We start from the raw sequence: 14,369 nt of genomic DNA on the forward strand, positions 1-14,369 counted from the left end.
ACCTGGCTCTGGGCTGTTTTAGCTGGGGCAGCCCTCAGTGAAATCAGGTGCAGAGGTGTTAGAGCAGAAATGAGTCTGGACTGTGTTGACAAGTTCTCCCTTAATTTTATGGAAGGTCTTTAGCTGTGTGCACATTTTTGGAGCTCTGAGATCAAGAGAAGCCGGTGGCCCTGTGCTCCTGACAGGGCACGGACTTCCCCATGGGTTCCCCTGCTCCATCTACATTTGCTTTGTGCCAAACTGCTGTTAATGGCAGAAACCAGGGGGTGAGATCTGCCCTCAAACTGCTTGTGGGGAGGCAAGTTTCACACACCTGCTGTGGGTCAAAGCAGTAGGGCCCTTGCACACAAATGCACCCGTGAGGCTTGTGCAGCCCCAGAGCCTGTGGGCTCTGTAGCAGTGAATATCTCGGGAGACCTCCTGCAGAGAAGGGCTGTTTATTTCGTGGGGGCCACACAGGGGGATGAGCTGCAGGGCCAGAGCTGGAGCTGCTCCTCTGGCAGGAGGAGCAGGGCTGGTGCAGCCGGGAAGGGTGCATGGCTTGGGGCTGAGCGCGGTGTGCTCCCTGCCGGAGGGGGAATCTGGGAGAGGCTTGAAAAGAGCGTTGAAAAGAGGTTTGATCTTCTACGTATTGGGTGGGTTGAACTTGTGGAGCTTGGGTAAAACCTGACACTGTGGACTTGTTTGTGTCCGTGGATAAAGCGTCAGGCCGTGTGGGAGAGTCCAGGCTCAGCCTCCTGGGCCAAAGAGGAGCGGGGTGAATTTTTCTCTTGCCGCTTTTCCAGCTGTTTGGGGCATAAACAAACATAAGCCCAAAGTGGGGGATTGCCAGGGCAGCTTTCCCTGACTCCACAATGAAATTCTGCTCTCCACCTCTGCAGGGAGCAGAGCACCTTGGCTGGGTGGGCCTGGCATGGAAAGGATGGGTTTGGCATGCTCATACCAGGCCCTGGCCTGCAGAGCTGTGTCAGTCCAGCTGTGCTGCTGTAAGGCCTCTGCTCCCTCCCCGGGGCATTTCCAGCTCTCCTGCCCCATCTGCAGAGGGAGGTCCATGAGAAACCAGAGGATGAGAATGCTTAGGAAGGCCATGCCATGCCCACAGGGCACGCCTTGCAGGTGTTTTCCTGCTTCCTGCTTTCCTGCTCTGCTCTTACCATTTAGAGCTGACTTTTCCAAAGCAGAGGGCACTGGGGCACCCCTCTACAGCTGATGGTCAGTGGGAAGCGAGGGCTTCGGTCCTTTAGGGGATGTTGAGAAGCACTGACTTGGGGAAGGAGACTTTGGGGTTTTGCTCAGCTGGCTTTGCAGAGTTATTCCTGAGGCTGTCAGCAGTGTCCTCCAGCCGTGTGGCTGCTGGGGTGGGATTTGAGCAGTCCTGGCTTCCTCTGGCCTTGAGCCTTTGTGCAGACCCAGCTCTGCTGTCGGGAAGCCAGGAGAGAGTAAATAGTTTCCTTTGGCAAGCAGTCCAAAGAGAGACTGGAGGGTGAATAACCGTCTCCTGAGGAGGAGCATCCCTTGGGTTGATCAAAAGTGGGACAATGACATGAGTCTGTTAAAGGAAGGTAAAATACAGGTTGTATAAGCTCTTGGGAGAGTGGCTGTTGCCAGACACCACAGCTTAGATTTAGGGAAATTAAACCTTTGTGGTTTTTTACACTCGTCTCCTTAGTCTTCCTGTTTCCTGCACCTCACAGTAGAGCAAGGTCTGTGGTTTCCATCCTAAGTTGGTGTTTGGCTTGTCTTACAGGCTGGCAAATGCTCCTGCTGGAGTATTGAACCCAGTAAAGGAGTGGTCCCCCCTAATGCTGAGGTGTCTGTGCTTGTCACAACAAACCTGAACGACACAGTCCAATTCCTCGACGAGGTGAAGCTGTCCATTGAGAACAGCCCTGTGACCATCCTCTCTGTCCGGGCTGTGGGCATTGGCACCACAATTGTCACCGACAAACCTCTCGCTCCGAAGCTCGACTTTAAGCCTCACTTCAGGTAGGAGCCTCTCAGCTTCCCCTTCTCCTGTGGGTTCAGCAAGGAGCAATTTTTCCATAGTCCTTCAGGCTAGATCTTCATCAGTACTCAAGGTTGCAGCTCTGTTTCCCTGAAACCACAGGAAGTCCTTTAGAAACATGTCCTCTGAGAGTCACTAGATATCCTGGAAAGCCACAGAAATGGAAAAGCTGGAAGACCTGTCTGTGGCTGTGGCTGAAGCTTTGAGCTTGGGCCGCCTTTTGGGCGGAGGTTTTATTGCAGACTGTGCAGTCAAGGAATGCCATCAGGGTGCTGAAGCTGAGTGATCACAGGGAAACAGCAGCTCCTGTGACATCTTCCACCTCTGCTTCTCCTCTAGCTTCACTCCCTGCTGTTACCAGTTCAGAGTGACAAACAAAGGACGACGCATCCATCGGCTGTACTGGACCACTCGTCCCCCTGCCCTCGGAGGCACCAAGAGTAAAAATGCTTCGCAGACCCCCAGAGCTGGCAGCCCCGTGTTTAAGCTGCGACCACTGCACATGGACCTGAGGCTGGGCCAGACTGTGGAGATGGTGCTCGAAGGCTGCTCCAGCACTTCCCAGGTGAGGCCCCTGCCAAGGGCTGAGCCTTCCCTGTCAGGTCCCCTCCACTGGGGCTTCTTCTGCAGTCCCTTGAGGTTTGCCTGGGAAAGGAGCCAGTGACTTGAAGAAACTGTTTCAAGGCCAGTTGCATTCCTTGCTGGCCACCATCAGTTGCTAAGGCTCTTTTGTGTTTCTATAGCTACCATAAACCCAACCTGCTGATCCAAAAAACCAGGCTGAAGGAAGTATTGCTCCTTTGGGCAAACGGGAGGTTACCGCTGTCCTGTGCTGAGGCAGAAAGGAAGAGCAGAGAAACTGAGTTAGACTAGAAGCCCAGGCAGGAAGTAAATTTAACTAGTGTCAAGTGGTTTTTGCGAGGGAAGCAGGGAGTAAAACGAAAGCCCCGTGAATGGCAGGAGTGCCTGGGAGCAGCATTGCTTTTCCTCTGTAGACAAACACAGGCAGAGGGCTGGTCTAGCCCTTAGTCCTGGAGGCGAAAAACACAGTGTGCCAGCTCTAATGATCAGTGTGTGTGTGATGTCCATCTACGTGGGAAAGTGTTCCCAGGGATCATTAGACTTGACAAATTGACTTTTGTCAACTTTTCTATTACTGCTTGCCCCAGTCTCTCAGGGGCAGACAGGTTTTGCAGCACCCTTGGAGAGCAACTCGGGAGATTTTAGCAGAGTCCGGAGGTGTTCTCCTACCCAGACCTTTCTTCCCAGGGGAAATGCAACTCTGCAGAGAAGCTGCCAGCTAACCCTGGTATGCATTCCCTGGCCCCAGGAGCCCTGGGCACAGATATTTAGAAGAAATAGGTGGCAGCACAGAAGGAAAAGAGGGCTATTGAGGAGAGCAGAGACTAATTACAGTCAGTCCTAATAAGTGACGGGAATAGGGCCCATGGGAGGCTGGCGAGCCAGTGTGGGGTGTTTGGCCTGCCAGCACCCACTGGGTGACAAGTGACTCTTGCATGCAGGAGGTGAAGGAGCGGCTGCTGTGTCACGCCATGGTGGGGAAAGAGGGCGTAAAGAAGCAGATAATGCAAGTGGATGTCAGCTGCGAGTTCATTTGCCCTGCTGTGCAAATGTCTTCTAGAACAATCACCTTCTGTGGGGAGAAGGTAAGTCTCTGGATTGCATCCTGGCATTTAAAGGTGTATCTGTTAAATTGGCTGGAAGTAAATAGAGATGCACTTCTGGGGTTGAAAAATGTGAAATGCATTGGAAGGGGAAGGAGGTCTGTGGCCACTTGAGGTTGTTTTTCCTTGTCTCCTGTTGTTGTAGAAACCCAGCGATGAGCTGACTCTGCAGTACCAGCCTTTGTCTTTAAAAAACACCTGTGCCCTGCCACTCGACCTTCTGCTGTACTTGGAGCAGCCATTCATGGTCTGCAATGCGGACCAGCAGCTCCTCCCTGCAGATTCCAAGGTGAGCATCTGTGGGCTCCTCCAGGGGGGTTTGAAGAGGAGGGATGTAGTGGTGCCTTTCTGTTGGGAGGTCCTCGAGTCAAGAAGTTTATTCTGTAGTGTCAGCAGTGGATTGGCCTGAGCTGCTGCATCAGCAGAGCTGCTGAAGGAAGCAAAATCTCATCTGAATTGGTAACATCCATGCTGGCTCTAAGACATGAGGAGAAGGGAGCAGGAAAGCAGATCGGGGCCAGGCATGCAGTAAAGGTGTCTCCTGGAAAGCATCCCAGCTCTCCAGCAGCCATCCCCTTGTATTGCTGCTGAGCACAGAAAGGGTAGCCTGAGAGGATCTTGGGCCAGAGCGTGGTGCCTGCAGTCAGACCCTCACTGTAAAGAAATGAGGGTGAACTGAGAAGCTGGGGTCACACTTTAAAGGTTTACTGTTTCCTGCTGTCAGACCTTGGGACTTGATCACAAAGGTGATTAATGCTCTTTGTCTCCTTGCAGCCCATGACGCTGGATGTAGGGGAGGAACTTCATCTCTGCATCCAATTTAACCCAGCTTATGAGAACGATTTGAACAGCTGAGTAGCAGAGAGGGCTCTCAGGGTGCGCTTCGTGGGGCACCCTCATGAGGAGCACATCGCTGTTTGGGGAGAAGTCCACTTCCCGAATCTCTGTCTCCAGGCCAAGGCCGTGGACTTGGGCTGCATCGTGAATGACACTAAAAAAGTGTTGTACATGGAGATGACCAACTGCAGCCCAGTTCCTGCCCAGTACCACTGGTCATTCCGGATGGACAGCCAGGTGAACACCATAAGGCTCCTTTGCCCTCTGCTTAAAGCTCTTCTTCCTGGTGTCCTGTTTGTACTTTGCAACGACCAAGGACGTTTGCCTGGGATTTGACAAAGTGTTTTTCAGTTTTCCTTGTGGAAATAACACTGACCAGCCATGGTCAGGCTGGCAGTTCAGGGAATAGGTGACCTCCAGCAGTTTGACAGTGGGCTGGAAACAATGTCCTCCAGCCAAACTGGGATTGTAAGACATTGCCAACACCTTTCACAGAGCCGATAACCTGGAGCGCTGCTTTATCTCTGGAGCGACAAAGCCATGCTTAGGCACTTGGACAAGCAGATCTATAATGTGACCTCTCGTCCTTCCCTGCCAAGCTGATTTGTAGTGCTTTCCTACAAAGCACCTACACAGAACATGGTGCTGCTGTCCCAGTCTCTTACTGCTGCTTTGCCGTCGGCCCCATAGTGGTTTTCTGTGGGAAGGAAAGCTTCTTTCTCAGAACTCTGTGGCCTGAGGGAAAGACCACCTTTAACACCTGTTAAACCACACTCTCCTTCCCAGAGCAGCTCTTTGGTGTTTGACAGAGATCAGCAGGTTCTGCAGCTTTAGCAATGGCTGCAGCTGTTGAGGGGAGTTCCTGTCTGAACAGCCCTGGAAGCAGGGCCATCCATGGCTGGGCTGTGCTTCCCAAGCCCAAGAGCAATCCTGCACTCATACTGGGGCACACCTAGGAACACATTTTGGGCAGTTCCTCCCACTGTGACCTCTCTGCAGAGTGCAGAAGTCTGAGCTGGGCAGTTTCCATGACAGAAGCGAACGGTTTTTCCATAGTGCCCCAGAAGCCAAGCCAAGGTAACCACTGGGCATTGAAGTGCTGCTGTTACCAAGAATGGAGCTCATCCAGAAACAGCTTCCTTTGGGGCATTGGGATCTGGCTCAAAGGCGATGACCTCTTGTAGGTACAAAAATGCTGTTAGTGAGGATCTTCTTGTTATTTTCTAAGTCCGTGAGAGATTTTTCTCTCTCACAGAAGAGGTAGCAGGGAATGTAAACAACCAAGCCACCTGCAACCTTGGAAAGTCTTGTTTATGGTATAGTAGAAAATATTTTGATAATGGATGTTTTAGGATTTTGGCCAATCACCCCCAAGGGGTGGCTGGTCCTTTGTCCAATTAGACTATGAAGAAAAAAGTCTATAAAGGAGTTTGTAAAATAATTAAATAAATCAATCTTGCTGCACAATTCCTGCCTGCTGGATCTTCTCCTCCTCCTCCTCCTCCCTACGGCTGCGGGACACGGTGATATACCGTAGGAACTAGGCCTGTGGTAATAACCTCTGTAGCTCTGAGGAGGGTTGTGTTTGACTGTGTGGGGAACACTTGCAGCCTGGCACGGTGTCAGGCAGGCACGGCTTGAGTGTGTCCCCAGCGTGGCATTAGAAACACAAGCAGAGCACCTGCTGTGATACAAAGCAGGGAATGTGACCTGAGTTACCTGGGGGTGTTGGAAAGTATTAACTTGCCCCTAGCCCTCCCAGCAGTGTTGGGGAAACATTCCAGATAAACACCTGGGAGAGCTGCAGAGCTTCTGGCGTTGGCCTTGAGGGGGACGAGGAAGGGTTGGCGCTTTCAGGCGGGTGCTGGGGGGGCTGTGCTGGCTCATCACTGGCCAGATCTGCCCCTTGCTGTTTTAGTCTCACTTTTTTCACAGTTTCTCTGTCTTTTCCTTTCCTGCTGTGCTGTTTGCCTCCCCATGAGATCTTCATCTCTGTCCTCTGTAGTTCCTCATTGCAAGCAGTTACCAGCTGGCTGCACCGCTGCAAGCCCAGCATCATCCCTGGGCTGCTCTGAGCATGGACCTGCTCCAGTCTGCTTTGGCAGTGGCTGTTACTGAGCTCACCACACCAGCACCCAGCCAGGGGCTGCATCCCGATGAGGAGCTGCTCTTGCAGGCATCCCTCTCTCCCATTACAGGGCCATGACCGCAGTTATGTTATTTTCCAGGTTCCTCCCTTCACCACCTGCATTCAAACCCCGGTCATCGAGGAAGGAGCAAGTGTTTCCAAGGAGACGCTCCAAGTCTGCAGGTGTGGAGGAGCCAACCGAAGCCCTGCAAGCAATGCAGGATCCTGCCCAGGAGGATTCCGCCCAGGAGGATTCCACCCAGGAGGATTCTGCCCAGGAGGATTCTGCTCAGGAGGATCCTGACGAGGAGGATCCTGCCCAGCAGCCAGCAGATGCAGAGGACTCCCTGGAAGCAGAGGTAGATTTTCTTGCACACCTACCACTTGTGTTGCCTCCCCAGCTTGCCACCAAAAAGTCATGCTCGTGCTGACCTCCCTTTTTGCTGCCCTGCTGTCCTGTGCCGTGAGAGTGGGCTGGGCAGCAGGGCCAGTAGCTGGACATGGGGTATCTGGGGAGGGAGAAATAGGAGAGTTTTGCTTGGAGAAGCCCACTCACTCAGATCCTACAGACCTAGGCTGAATTTGGGATTTTTTTTTAGCTTATTTTCTTTACAATGTCAAATGAGGTCTTTATCTGCATCGTGATGAGAAGGCTTCCAGCTTCCTGTGTGTGTCAAGCCATGATGAGCCCTGATCTCCATGTACCCGCTTCCCAAGCCAGCCTGAGCGCTCCCATTTCTGCCTTCACCCAACAGCTGGTGTTGCAGTGACAGCCCCAGAGGTGTCTTTTATAGAGCAAGCCTTTGCAAAGTGACTGTCTCTTCCTCTGAGCAAGGAAAAAGGCCTTTGCTCTGCCAACTTGCCTGGTGAACATCAGCGCTTTGGAGTGGGAAGTGGCCCCTTGTTCTGCATCATGTGGAACAGAGGCTGCTCATGGGGCAATAAAGAAAAAGATGTAAGGAAGCACAGAGGAGTTTCTCAAAGCCCCAGTGTTGGCATTAAGTTTAAGGAGAGGGGTTGTACCTGCCCACACACAAACCCCTGTTGCTTTAACTCTGCACGTTTTTTTCTGAATCAGGGGAAACAAAGCCCTATAGATGCAATGAATAGCATGGCTGAATGTTTTCAGACAGAAGCCTAAAATCATCTTTATTTCCTGGTTGTTGCCATGTTGGATGCACGAGTAAACCAGGGAAATTCAAGTGGCCATCGTAGAATCCTGGAACGGTTTGGCTTGGAAGGGACCTTCAGAGACTATGTAGTTCCAACCCTGCCTGCCTCAGTGCTGGGGGCACCCAGTTCCCTTGTGCAAGTTTGATGTAGGAAGTGCAGATGGAGCCCAGGTCTGATCTGTGAGTGGGCTTGGACCCACACTCGACTGCTGGCATGGACATTTCCACACTTGATTTGAGCCCAGGGCCCTTCTGCAGTGCTTCTGGTGTGGTGAGGTGGTGGAGCCTGCAGCAGAGTGATCTTGCTCAGACCAGCCAGCTGCTCACTGCAGCCCGTGGTGCTTGTTTTCCAGGAGCTATCATGCACTGCTGTGGAGTCTTGGAGGCTGGTGGGGAGGAGGGGACTGAGTCGATTCACAGCGGTGGGGCACCTCGACTTGGGAATGCAGGAGGTAAGTGGGAATCTCTCTCACTTCCATGTTTCCAGTGTGGAAGGTGGTTGTGTAGCCCCCACTCCCACTGGTGGCCCTCAGCATAGCCCACAGAGGGGTCTCGCATCCCTCCAAGCCCATCACAAAGCTCTGCTGAAGCAGCTGGTCACCGGAGAGGCCATGTGAGATATCTTGTAGGGCTGCCCCAGAATGCTCCCTGTGCAGCACCTGTGGAGGGCATAGCTCCCATTTACCTCATCAGGTGGTTGACAGGAAAGTTTTGTAGGAACTTTTGCTGTAGCAGCTTGAGAGAGCAGCATGTAGATCAGAGAAAGAGGGAAAAGCCTCAGAAGTCAGATGAGCTGGGCTGGAGTCCTTCCCCCAGCTCCAAGGGCTCCCGCCTCCGAGTCTCCTGTTTATCTGAAGGCAGCGAGAAGTGTTTCTAAAGGCAAGTTCTGCAGCAGAGAGAATTTCTTGCTGGCTTACTTTCATGTAGTGTATACTCATCATTAAGTGACGATGGGAGAAGATTTTCCCCATGGTCCCTCCACTGGTCAGTGGCACGGACACAGGATGAGAATCGGGTGATTCTGGCTGTGTTTGGGGAGTAGGCCTCTCCAGAGATGACTGTACTTCACTCCAAGCCACAGCTGCTCTTCTGCATGCATTTCCATGCTCAGCATCTCTCCTCCCCTCCCTCCAGTTTTTCGATGTCCTGCCCCTGTGGGGTGTGCTGCCGCCGGGCCAGAGCAAGCTGGTCACCTTCAGCTTCTTTAGCCATGCCAACACTCTCGCCTGTGTCACAGCGCTGTGCCACAGGGAGGGGGGCCCCACCTACGAGGTGGAGGAGATCAACCAGGGGCTGCAGGTACTGCACGCTTTTCCTGGCACAGCTCCTTGGCTTGGAATCACGGCCAGTGGGTTCCTGCCCACCTCGATGCCAGGCTCTGTCCCCTTCTCAGCTCCTCTGTTGGCTCTGGGGCTTAGAATACAACCTCTGAGGGATACGTCCAGCATCCAAGCTGGTTTAAAATGGCCATCTCCACCCCTCCCCTCGCCGAGGGACATAATGCCCTCCTCTTCAAGGCACCTAACACTGCCTCCTGGGGAAGGCAGGGTCCCAGTGAAGATGTCCAGAGGGACATGTCCCTGAGACATCCTTCCACTGATCTGCTCCTAAAGCTTGAGCTCCAAGGAGATGCTCTTGTCTAATGCTCTTGCTTGAGCCACAAAATAATCCAGGGAGGAAGTTGGGCTTTTCATCTGAAGAGAATTATAGCCCTGACTTACTTTTCTTATTGGTGTATGATTCCATGAAGTGTTTCTCTCCTATTCTGGAATGTAGAGGTTAAGCAGGAAAAAGTGTTAGTTTAAAAAAAAACTTTGCCTATTTCTTATACCTGTATGATGGGGACAACATGGTTTCTTCTCCAGTGGTCCTGCCAACCTTGCAAGTTCATCTGAGGATAAAGAAACGGAGTCATCTGTATGTTCTTCAGAAGACAAACCTTGAAAAGTGCAGTCCCAAAATTGTCTCAGAAACTGGGAAGCTCTTTATGAAGTTGTTTTCTCACTCTAAGCCGATGAATGCTTTTACATGTGATGATGTGGAATTTCAGTTACTCTGTAGGACTCAATGAATGAATCGAAGAACCTACTACTGAGTGATAAGAACCTTGAGGATTGGCATTGGCACACCTCGTTGAGCAATAAAGCAGGGAAAAAAATGTCGCCTCAATAGAGGGGGCCCTTTCACCATCTGCTCAGATGCCTCAGGGGAAACCCAGGGCCCTTTTCCCCTCCAGGGGAACCTCTCCAAACCATGTTCAGGAGCTGGGCTGCTGCTGCCCAGCCCCGCCCTGCCTCTGCAACTGCTCTGGCGTTTTTTGCTACTCTGTGGCCCCGCAGCCCCTGCCTGCCGGGACGCCCCGCGATTCCAGCTACCGCTGTGGCGCTTCTGTGGAGTTTCTGATGTATCTTGTTTACCACTCTGGGATTTTGCTTGTCCCTGCTGTTCCAGCTTGCTGCTTCCAAGGTTGCTGCTACAGCTGATTTCGCTATTCGGAGGGGCACCGGGACTGGCTGCCCTGTGAGTTGTAAAGCAAGCCCCTTTTCCATCCCTTCCACCGGTGTGTCCGCCGGCGCGGGGGAACCATCGCACGCGCCCTGCCCGGCCAGGAGCCACCAGCGCGCCTGGCGGAGCTGCACTGAGGCCGGGAGAGGCTGGGGCTGGGTTCTGCTTCTGTTTGTTGTTGCTGCCCGTGGTGTTGTTTGTTTGCATTGCTATACATATTAGTAAAGAACTGTTATTCCTTTTTCCGTATCTTTGCCTGAAAGCCTCTTAATTTCAAAGTCGTAATGATTTGGAGGGAAGGGGGTCACGTTCTCCATTGCAGGGAGGTCTCACAGACACCTATCTTTCAAACCAAGACAAGCTGACAGTTAATTTGATGCTTTAACAGTTTATTAACAATATATTGAAGAAGTCATAAATAGGTAGTTGAAAGCAAAAAGAGTTCTTCACTGGAGCTTGGAAGGGTGGCTGCAGTGGTCTCTGGTGAAGAGTGGGAGACCATCAGCAGCATAAGCCGTGATGCTGCCGGCTCCTTCCAGATGCTCCAGCTGCACAAATGCTGTCACTGAGGTGTTGGTTTCCAGTGGACCTGCTTCTTGGGTCCTTGGCTTTTCTCTGTCTGCTCCTGGGCTTTGCCTTTCACAATCACGCGTGCTTTCTTCTGAGTTGGCTTCAGGTTAGGAATCCTAGGAAGAAAGGCACTGGTATTAGCCAGACAAACACTTCCAGCCAGCTGCTTTTTTGTCTCCTTGCAGAGCACACAGTGTTACATCCTCTCTCTGTGCAAGCAGTGAGCAGCAAAGTAAACAACTGCACTCACTGTGTGGAGGCTGCAGAGGTGGAAGGGCAGGAATATGACCAGTTAAGTGCCTGGGGACCAAGTGCAACACACCATGTTCTGTGTAGAGAAGCAGGCCTTGCTTGTCCCAAAAGGAAGCAGAGCTAGGGACTGGCTGGTTCCTTGACAGCATTCTGGATCTCTCATTCCAGATTTTGCAACCCTCCAGGAGCTTAATGTTTCATACAGTGTCTTTTCCCAGTGTCTGCCTGCTTGCTTTTACCAAGGCCAGATGATGATCTTTCTGTGCTCCTGTATGTTGGGTGTTTCTGCAGCCTCTCTGGGGCTGCTTGTCTCCAGGCCCACCCTCCCATCCCAGTCAGAGGGACTGAAGGGGGGGTGTTAGGGGGATGAACCAGGCTGTGCTTGGTGGCAACCAGCAACAGGACAAGAGGCAATGGGCAGAACCTGAACAGGAAGTTCTACCTGAACCTGAGGAAGAACCTCTTTCCTGTGCAGGTGACAGGTTGCCCAGTGAGGGTGTGGAGTGTCCCTTCACTGGAATTATTCCAGAGCCCTCTGGAAACAACCCTGTGCCATGTCCTCTGGGATGACCCCGCTTGAGCAGGGAAGAGGGACCAGATGACCTACTGTGGTCTCTTCCAACCTGTCCCCACCCTGTGATTCAGTGATACCTATCAGTAGCATGAATTGGCAAGTGCCCAGACATTTCCCACCTGCACTGCATGATGGTCTTAAACTTCCCCGCGCACTCCGGGGAGAACCGCACGTGAAAGGTCTGCTTGTGGCCAGGAGCGATGGTGCCCTGGGAAGGGTTGATGGAGAATAGGTCATGGACGACATCTGGGAAGACTTGCAGGGAGGAACCAGCATGCTGCAGAGAGAGGTGCTTTTGCTGCTGCTTGGAAGGCTGCTGCTGCTCCTGGAAATAGTGCTCCTCCTCCTCAAGATCTTCCTTTTTGGAATCCTCCTCCTCGGGATCCTGATGCTGCTCGTCAAAATCCTGCTCCTCTTCCTCCTCAAAATCTTCCTTTTTGGAATCCTCCTCCTCAGGATCCTGCTGCTGCTCCTTGAAATTCTGCTCCTCCTCCTTGAAATCCTGCTCCTCGGAATCCTGCTCCTCAGAATCCTCGAAATCTTCCTTTTTGGAATCCTCCTCCTCGGGATCCTGTTGTTGCTCCTCAGAATCCTGCTCCTCCTCTTCAAAATCCTGCTCCTCGAAATCCTTGAAATCTTCCTTTTTGGAATCCTCCTCCTCGGGATCCTGCTGCTGCTCCTCAAAATCCTGCTGCTGCTTCTCCTCGAAATCCTGCTGCTGCTTCTCCTCGAAATCCTGATTCTGCTTGGCAAGCAGCTTGTCAAGACGCTGTTGCTCCTGCTGTTGCTCCCGCTGTTGCTCCAGCACCTCAGAGGGATGCTTCTGCTGCCTCCAGAAACGATGCAGCAGCTTTCTGCAATGCCTTATGATATCAGAGGAGAGGAACTTGCCTGCAGAGAGGAAGAGGACATCTTTCAAATACAAAATCCTATGCTCCCAGCAACTCTGCCTCCTGCTGCAGGTGGGTGGAAGAGAGCTGGGGATGCACTTGGAGCATCTCTGGACAAGTACCTTCAGCAGGAAATAGAGCGTCTGGGAGCAGGGTCTCTGCCTGCAGCCACACACTTCCGTGCCAAAACAGGAGGGCTGGTTTTAGACAGTGACTTTGCACTTGCCCTGGGGTGGGGAACTGCACACAGACAGTGGCTGCAGGGCAGCTCACTCGTTACCCCATTGTTTTTCCCAGTCTCAGACTTCCTGAAGAGATGACCTGATGTCCCCTTTCCCAGTCCTGACCCATCACGTGGCTCTCCCCAGAGCCCGGCTCTGCTCCTTTGTGGAGCAGAAGTGGCAGAGCCAGAACAGAAGGGCTGAAAGGCAGCAGGGGGCAAGGAGAAAACGCTCCAGCTGCAGCTGGGAAGATGCTGATGAAAGTGGATGTGTGGACAAGGGTGAAAAAGCAATTCATGTTTTGGGGTGAAGTGGCAGGGTCTTCTCCCCACGCCCTCAGCTACCAAGTGAAATGCCCTTACGCATCAGAGTCTTCGAGTATGGCTTCTTCACTGCTTCTTCACTATCTGCACCTTCCACCCAGGAGTATTCCAGGGCTACCTTTCCTGTGTTGTGCATCGTGAAACTGAAAAGCAAGGAGAAGAAATAAAAACAAAACATCCAATAAATATAAAGCAAATAGCACAGCAACATTGTCTGATGGACTCCTGGTACCACTTTCTGCTGAGGAGCATCTTCTTCCCCAGGCAAAAAAATCCTGCCATGCTCAGACTGCTGTCCTGGGTGGCCCAAAAAAGTATTTCAAAGTCTGGAAGTTTAAGAGGAAAGGGCCAACACATGGTGCCCAGGATGTCAAAGCTAAGGGGCTTACTCTGGACTTTAGGTCTTGGTTTGACTGCAAACTTATTCTTGAGCAGATGAGGACAGGGGACATGCAGTGAAAGCAAACCCATGGCTGTTCTCAGCAGAAAGGCATGGCAGCATTGAACCTCTCCTGACCACCATCTCCTGCTTGGCTTTGTGTACACGTAAAGGGGCCTGTGCTGATTTTGGCTGGGGTAGAGTTTTGGGAAGCAGGCACGGGGTCAGCCAGCCCTGGGCAAAGGCAGTTCCTGTTCGCAGGGCCCTGCCTGGCCTGCAGCACTCACGTGGCCGTCCTTGTCTGGAAGGGGAAGGTATCGTTGAACCAAACCACGACTCTGCTCAGTTTGAACTCGGCGTAGGCAACAAGGGCACTGAGGTACACCTCGGCCTCACGGCTGCTCTCCTCCACCACAGTGTAAGCCAGTTCTGGGACCGTCTCGACCACCTGGGAACAGAGGAGGGAAGAATCACTGAGCAGAGCCCAGAAAGCCAGGCTGAGAAGGGAATCTTTTGGCCTCCAAGATCAGCCTCATACAGGGACTAGAAAGGACCATTCACTTTTACTTCCCTGGAAAGATGACCAAATGGGGACTGTTCTGCTACAGTATTTGTTTCTACCCACTGATCAAAGCAGTCCCCACCACAGCTGTTAATATACCCATGAAGGCTATAGCTGTATTCCAGTCCCTGTACTTCAACTTTGTAGAGGGACTGACTTTTTTCCTGGTTCCCTATAAATCCAGCAGGTCTCAAAATTAGGGTTAAGTTCCCCTGCTGGAGCTCTGTGGATGGAGAACCCCAAGACTGAAGAGTTCTAGAGAGCAC

General features: G+C 52.3%; 2 protein-coding genes across 2 annotated transcripts in view; one reads left to right on the forward strand and one right to left on the reverse strand.

Annotated features, from left to right (window-relative positions):
* Nucleotides 1–990: 990 nt before the first annotated feature.
* The window catches only part of LOC121664449 (hydrocephalus-inducing protein-like), a 79,352-nt gene continuing 65,973 nt past the window's right edge, over nucleotides 991–14,369 (reverse strand). The window contains 5 exon segments of the mRNA XM_042027757.1: nucleotides 991–2,308; nucleotides 10,899–11,018; nucleotides 11,848–12,619; nucleotides 13,202–13,305; nucleotides 13,829–13,989. Coding sequence (XP_041883691.1) covers nucleotides 2,116–2,308; nucleotides 10,899–11,018; nucleotides 11,848–12,619; nucleotides 13,202–13,305; nucleotides 13,829–13,989 — 1,350 coding nt within the window. The 3' untranslated portion in view covers nucleotides 991–2,115.
* On the forward strand, nucleotides 3,025–5,764 carry LOC121664358 (hydrocephalus-inducing protein homolog). Its single transcript, XM_042027631.1, has 3 exons — nucleotides 3,025–3,672; nucleotides 3,836–3,979; nucleotides 4,465–5,764. Exons 1-3 carry the CDS (start codon nucleotides 3,523–3,525, stop codon nucleotides 4,543–4,545), a joined length of 375 nt encoding a protein of 124 aa, XP_041883565.1. The 5' UTR covers nucleotides 3,025–3,522; the 3' UTR covers nucleotides 4,546–5,764.

The sequence above is a fragment of the Corvus kubaryi genome, unplaced genomic scaffold (genome assembly GCF_017639235.1).
Source record: "Corvus kubaryi isolate FWS band 111438036 unplaced genomic scaffold, C.kubaryi_AGA036_p1.0 37300, whole genome shotgun sequence".
NCBI classification, from domain to species: domain Eukaryota; kingdom Metazoa; phylum Chordata; class Aves; order Passeriformes; family Corvidae; genus Corvus; species Corvus kubaryi.

Excerpts from the sequence above, each read along its gene's own strand:
- LOC121664358 (XM_042027631.1), top strand. The coding sequence starts at position 3,523 with ATGCAGGAGGTGAAGGAGCGGCTGCTGTGTCACGCCATGGTGGGGAAA. Across the intron at positions 3,673-3,835 it reads TCACCTTCTGTGGGGAGAAG|AAACCCAGCGATGAGCTGAC; the intron begins GTAAGTCTCTGG and ends CTGTTGTTGTAG. Across the intron at positions 3,980-4,464 it reads TCCTCCCTGCAGATTCCAAG|CCCATGACGCTGGATGTAGG; the intron begins GTGAGCATCTGT and ends GTCTCCTTGCAG.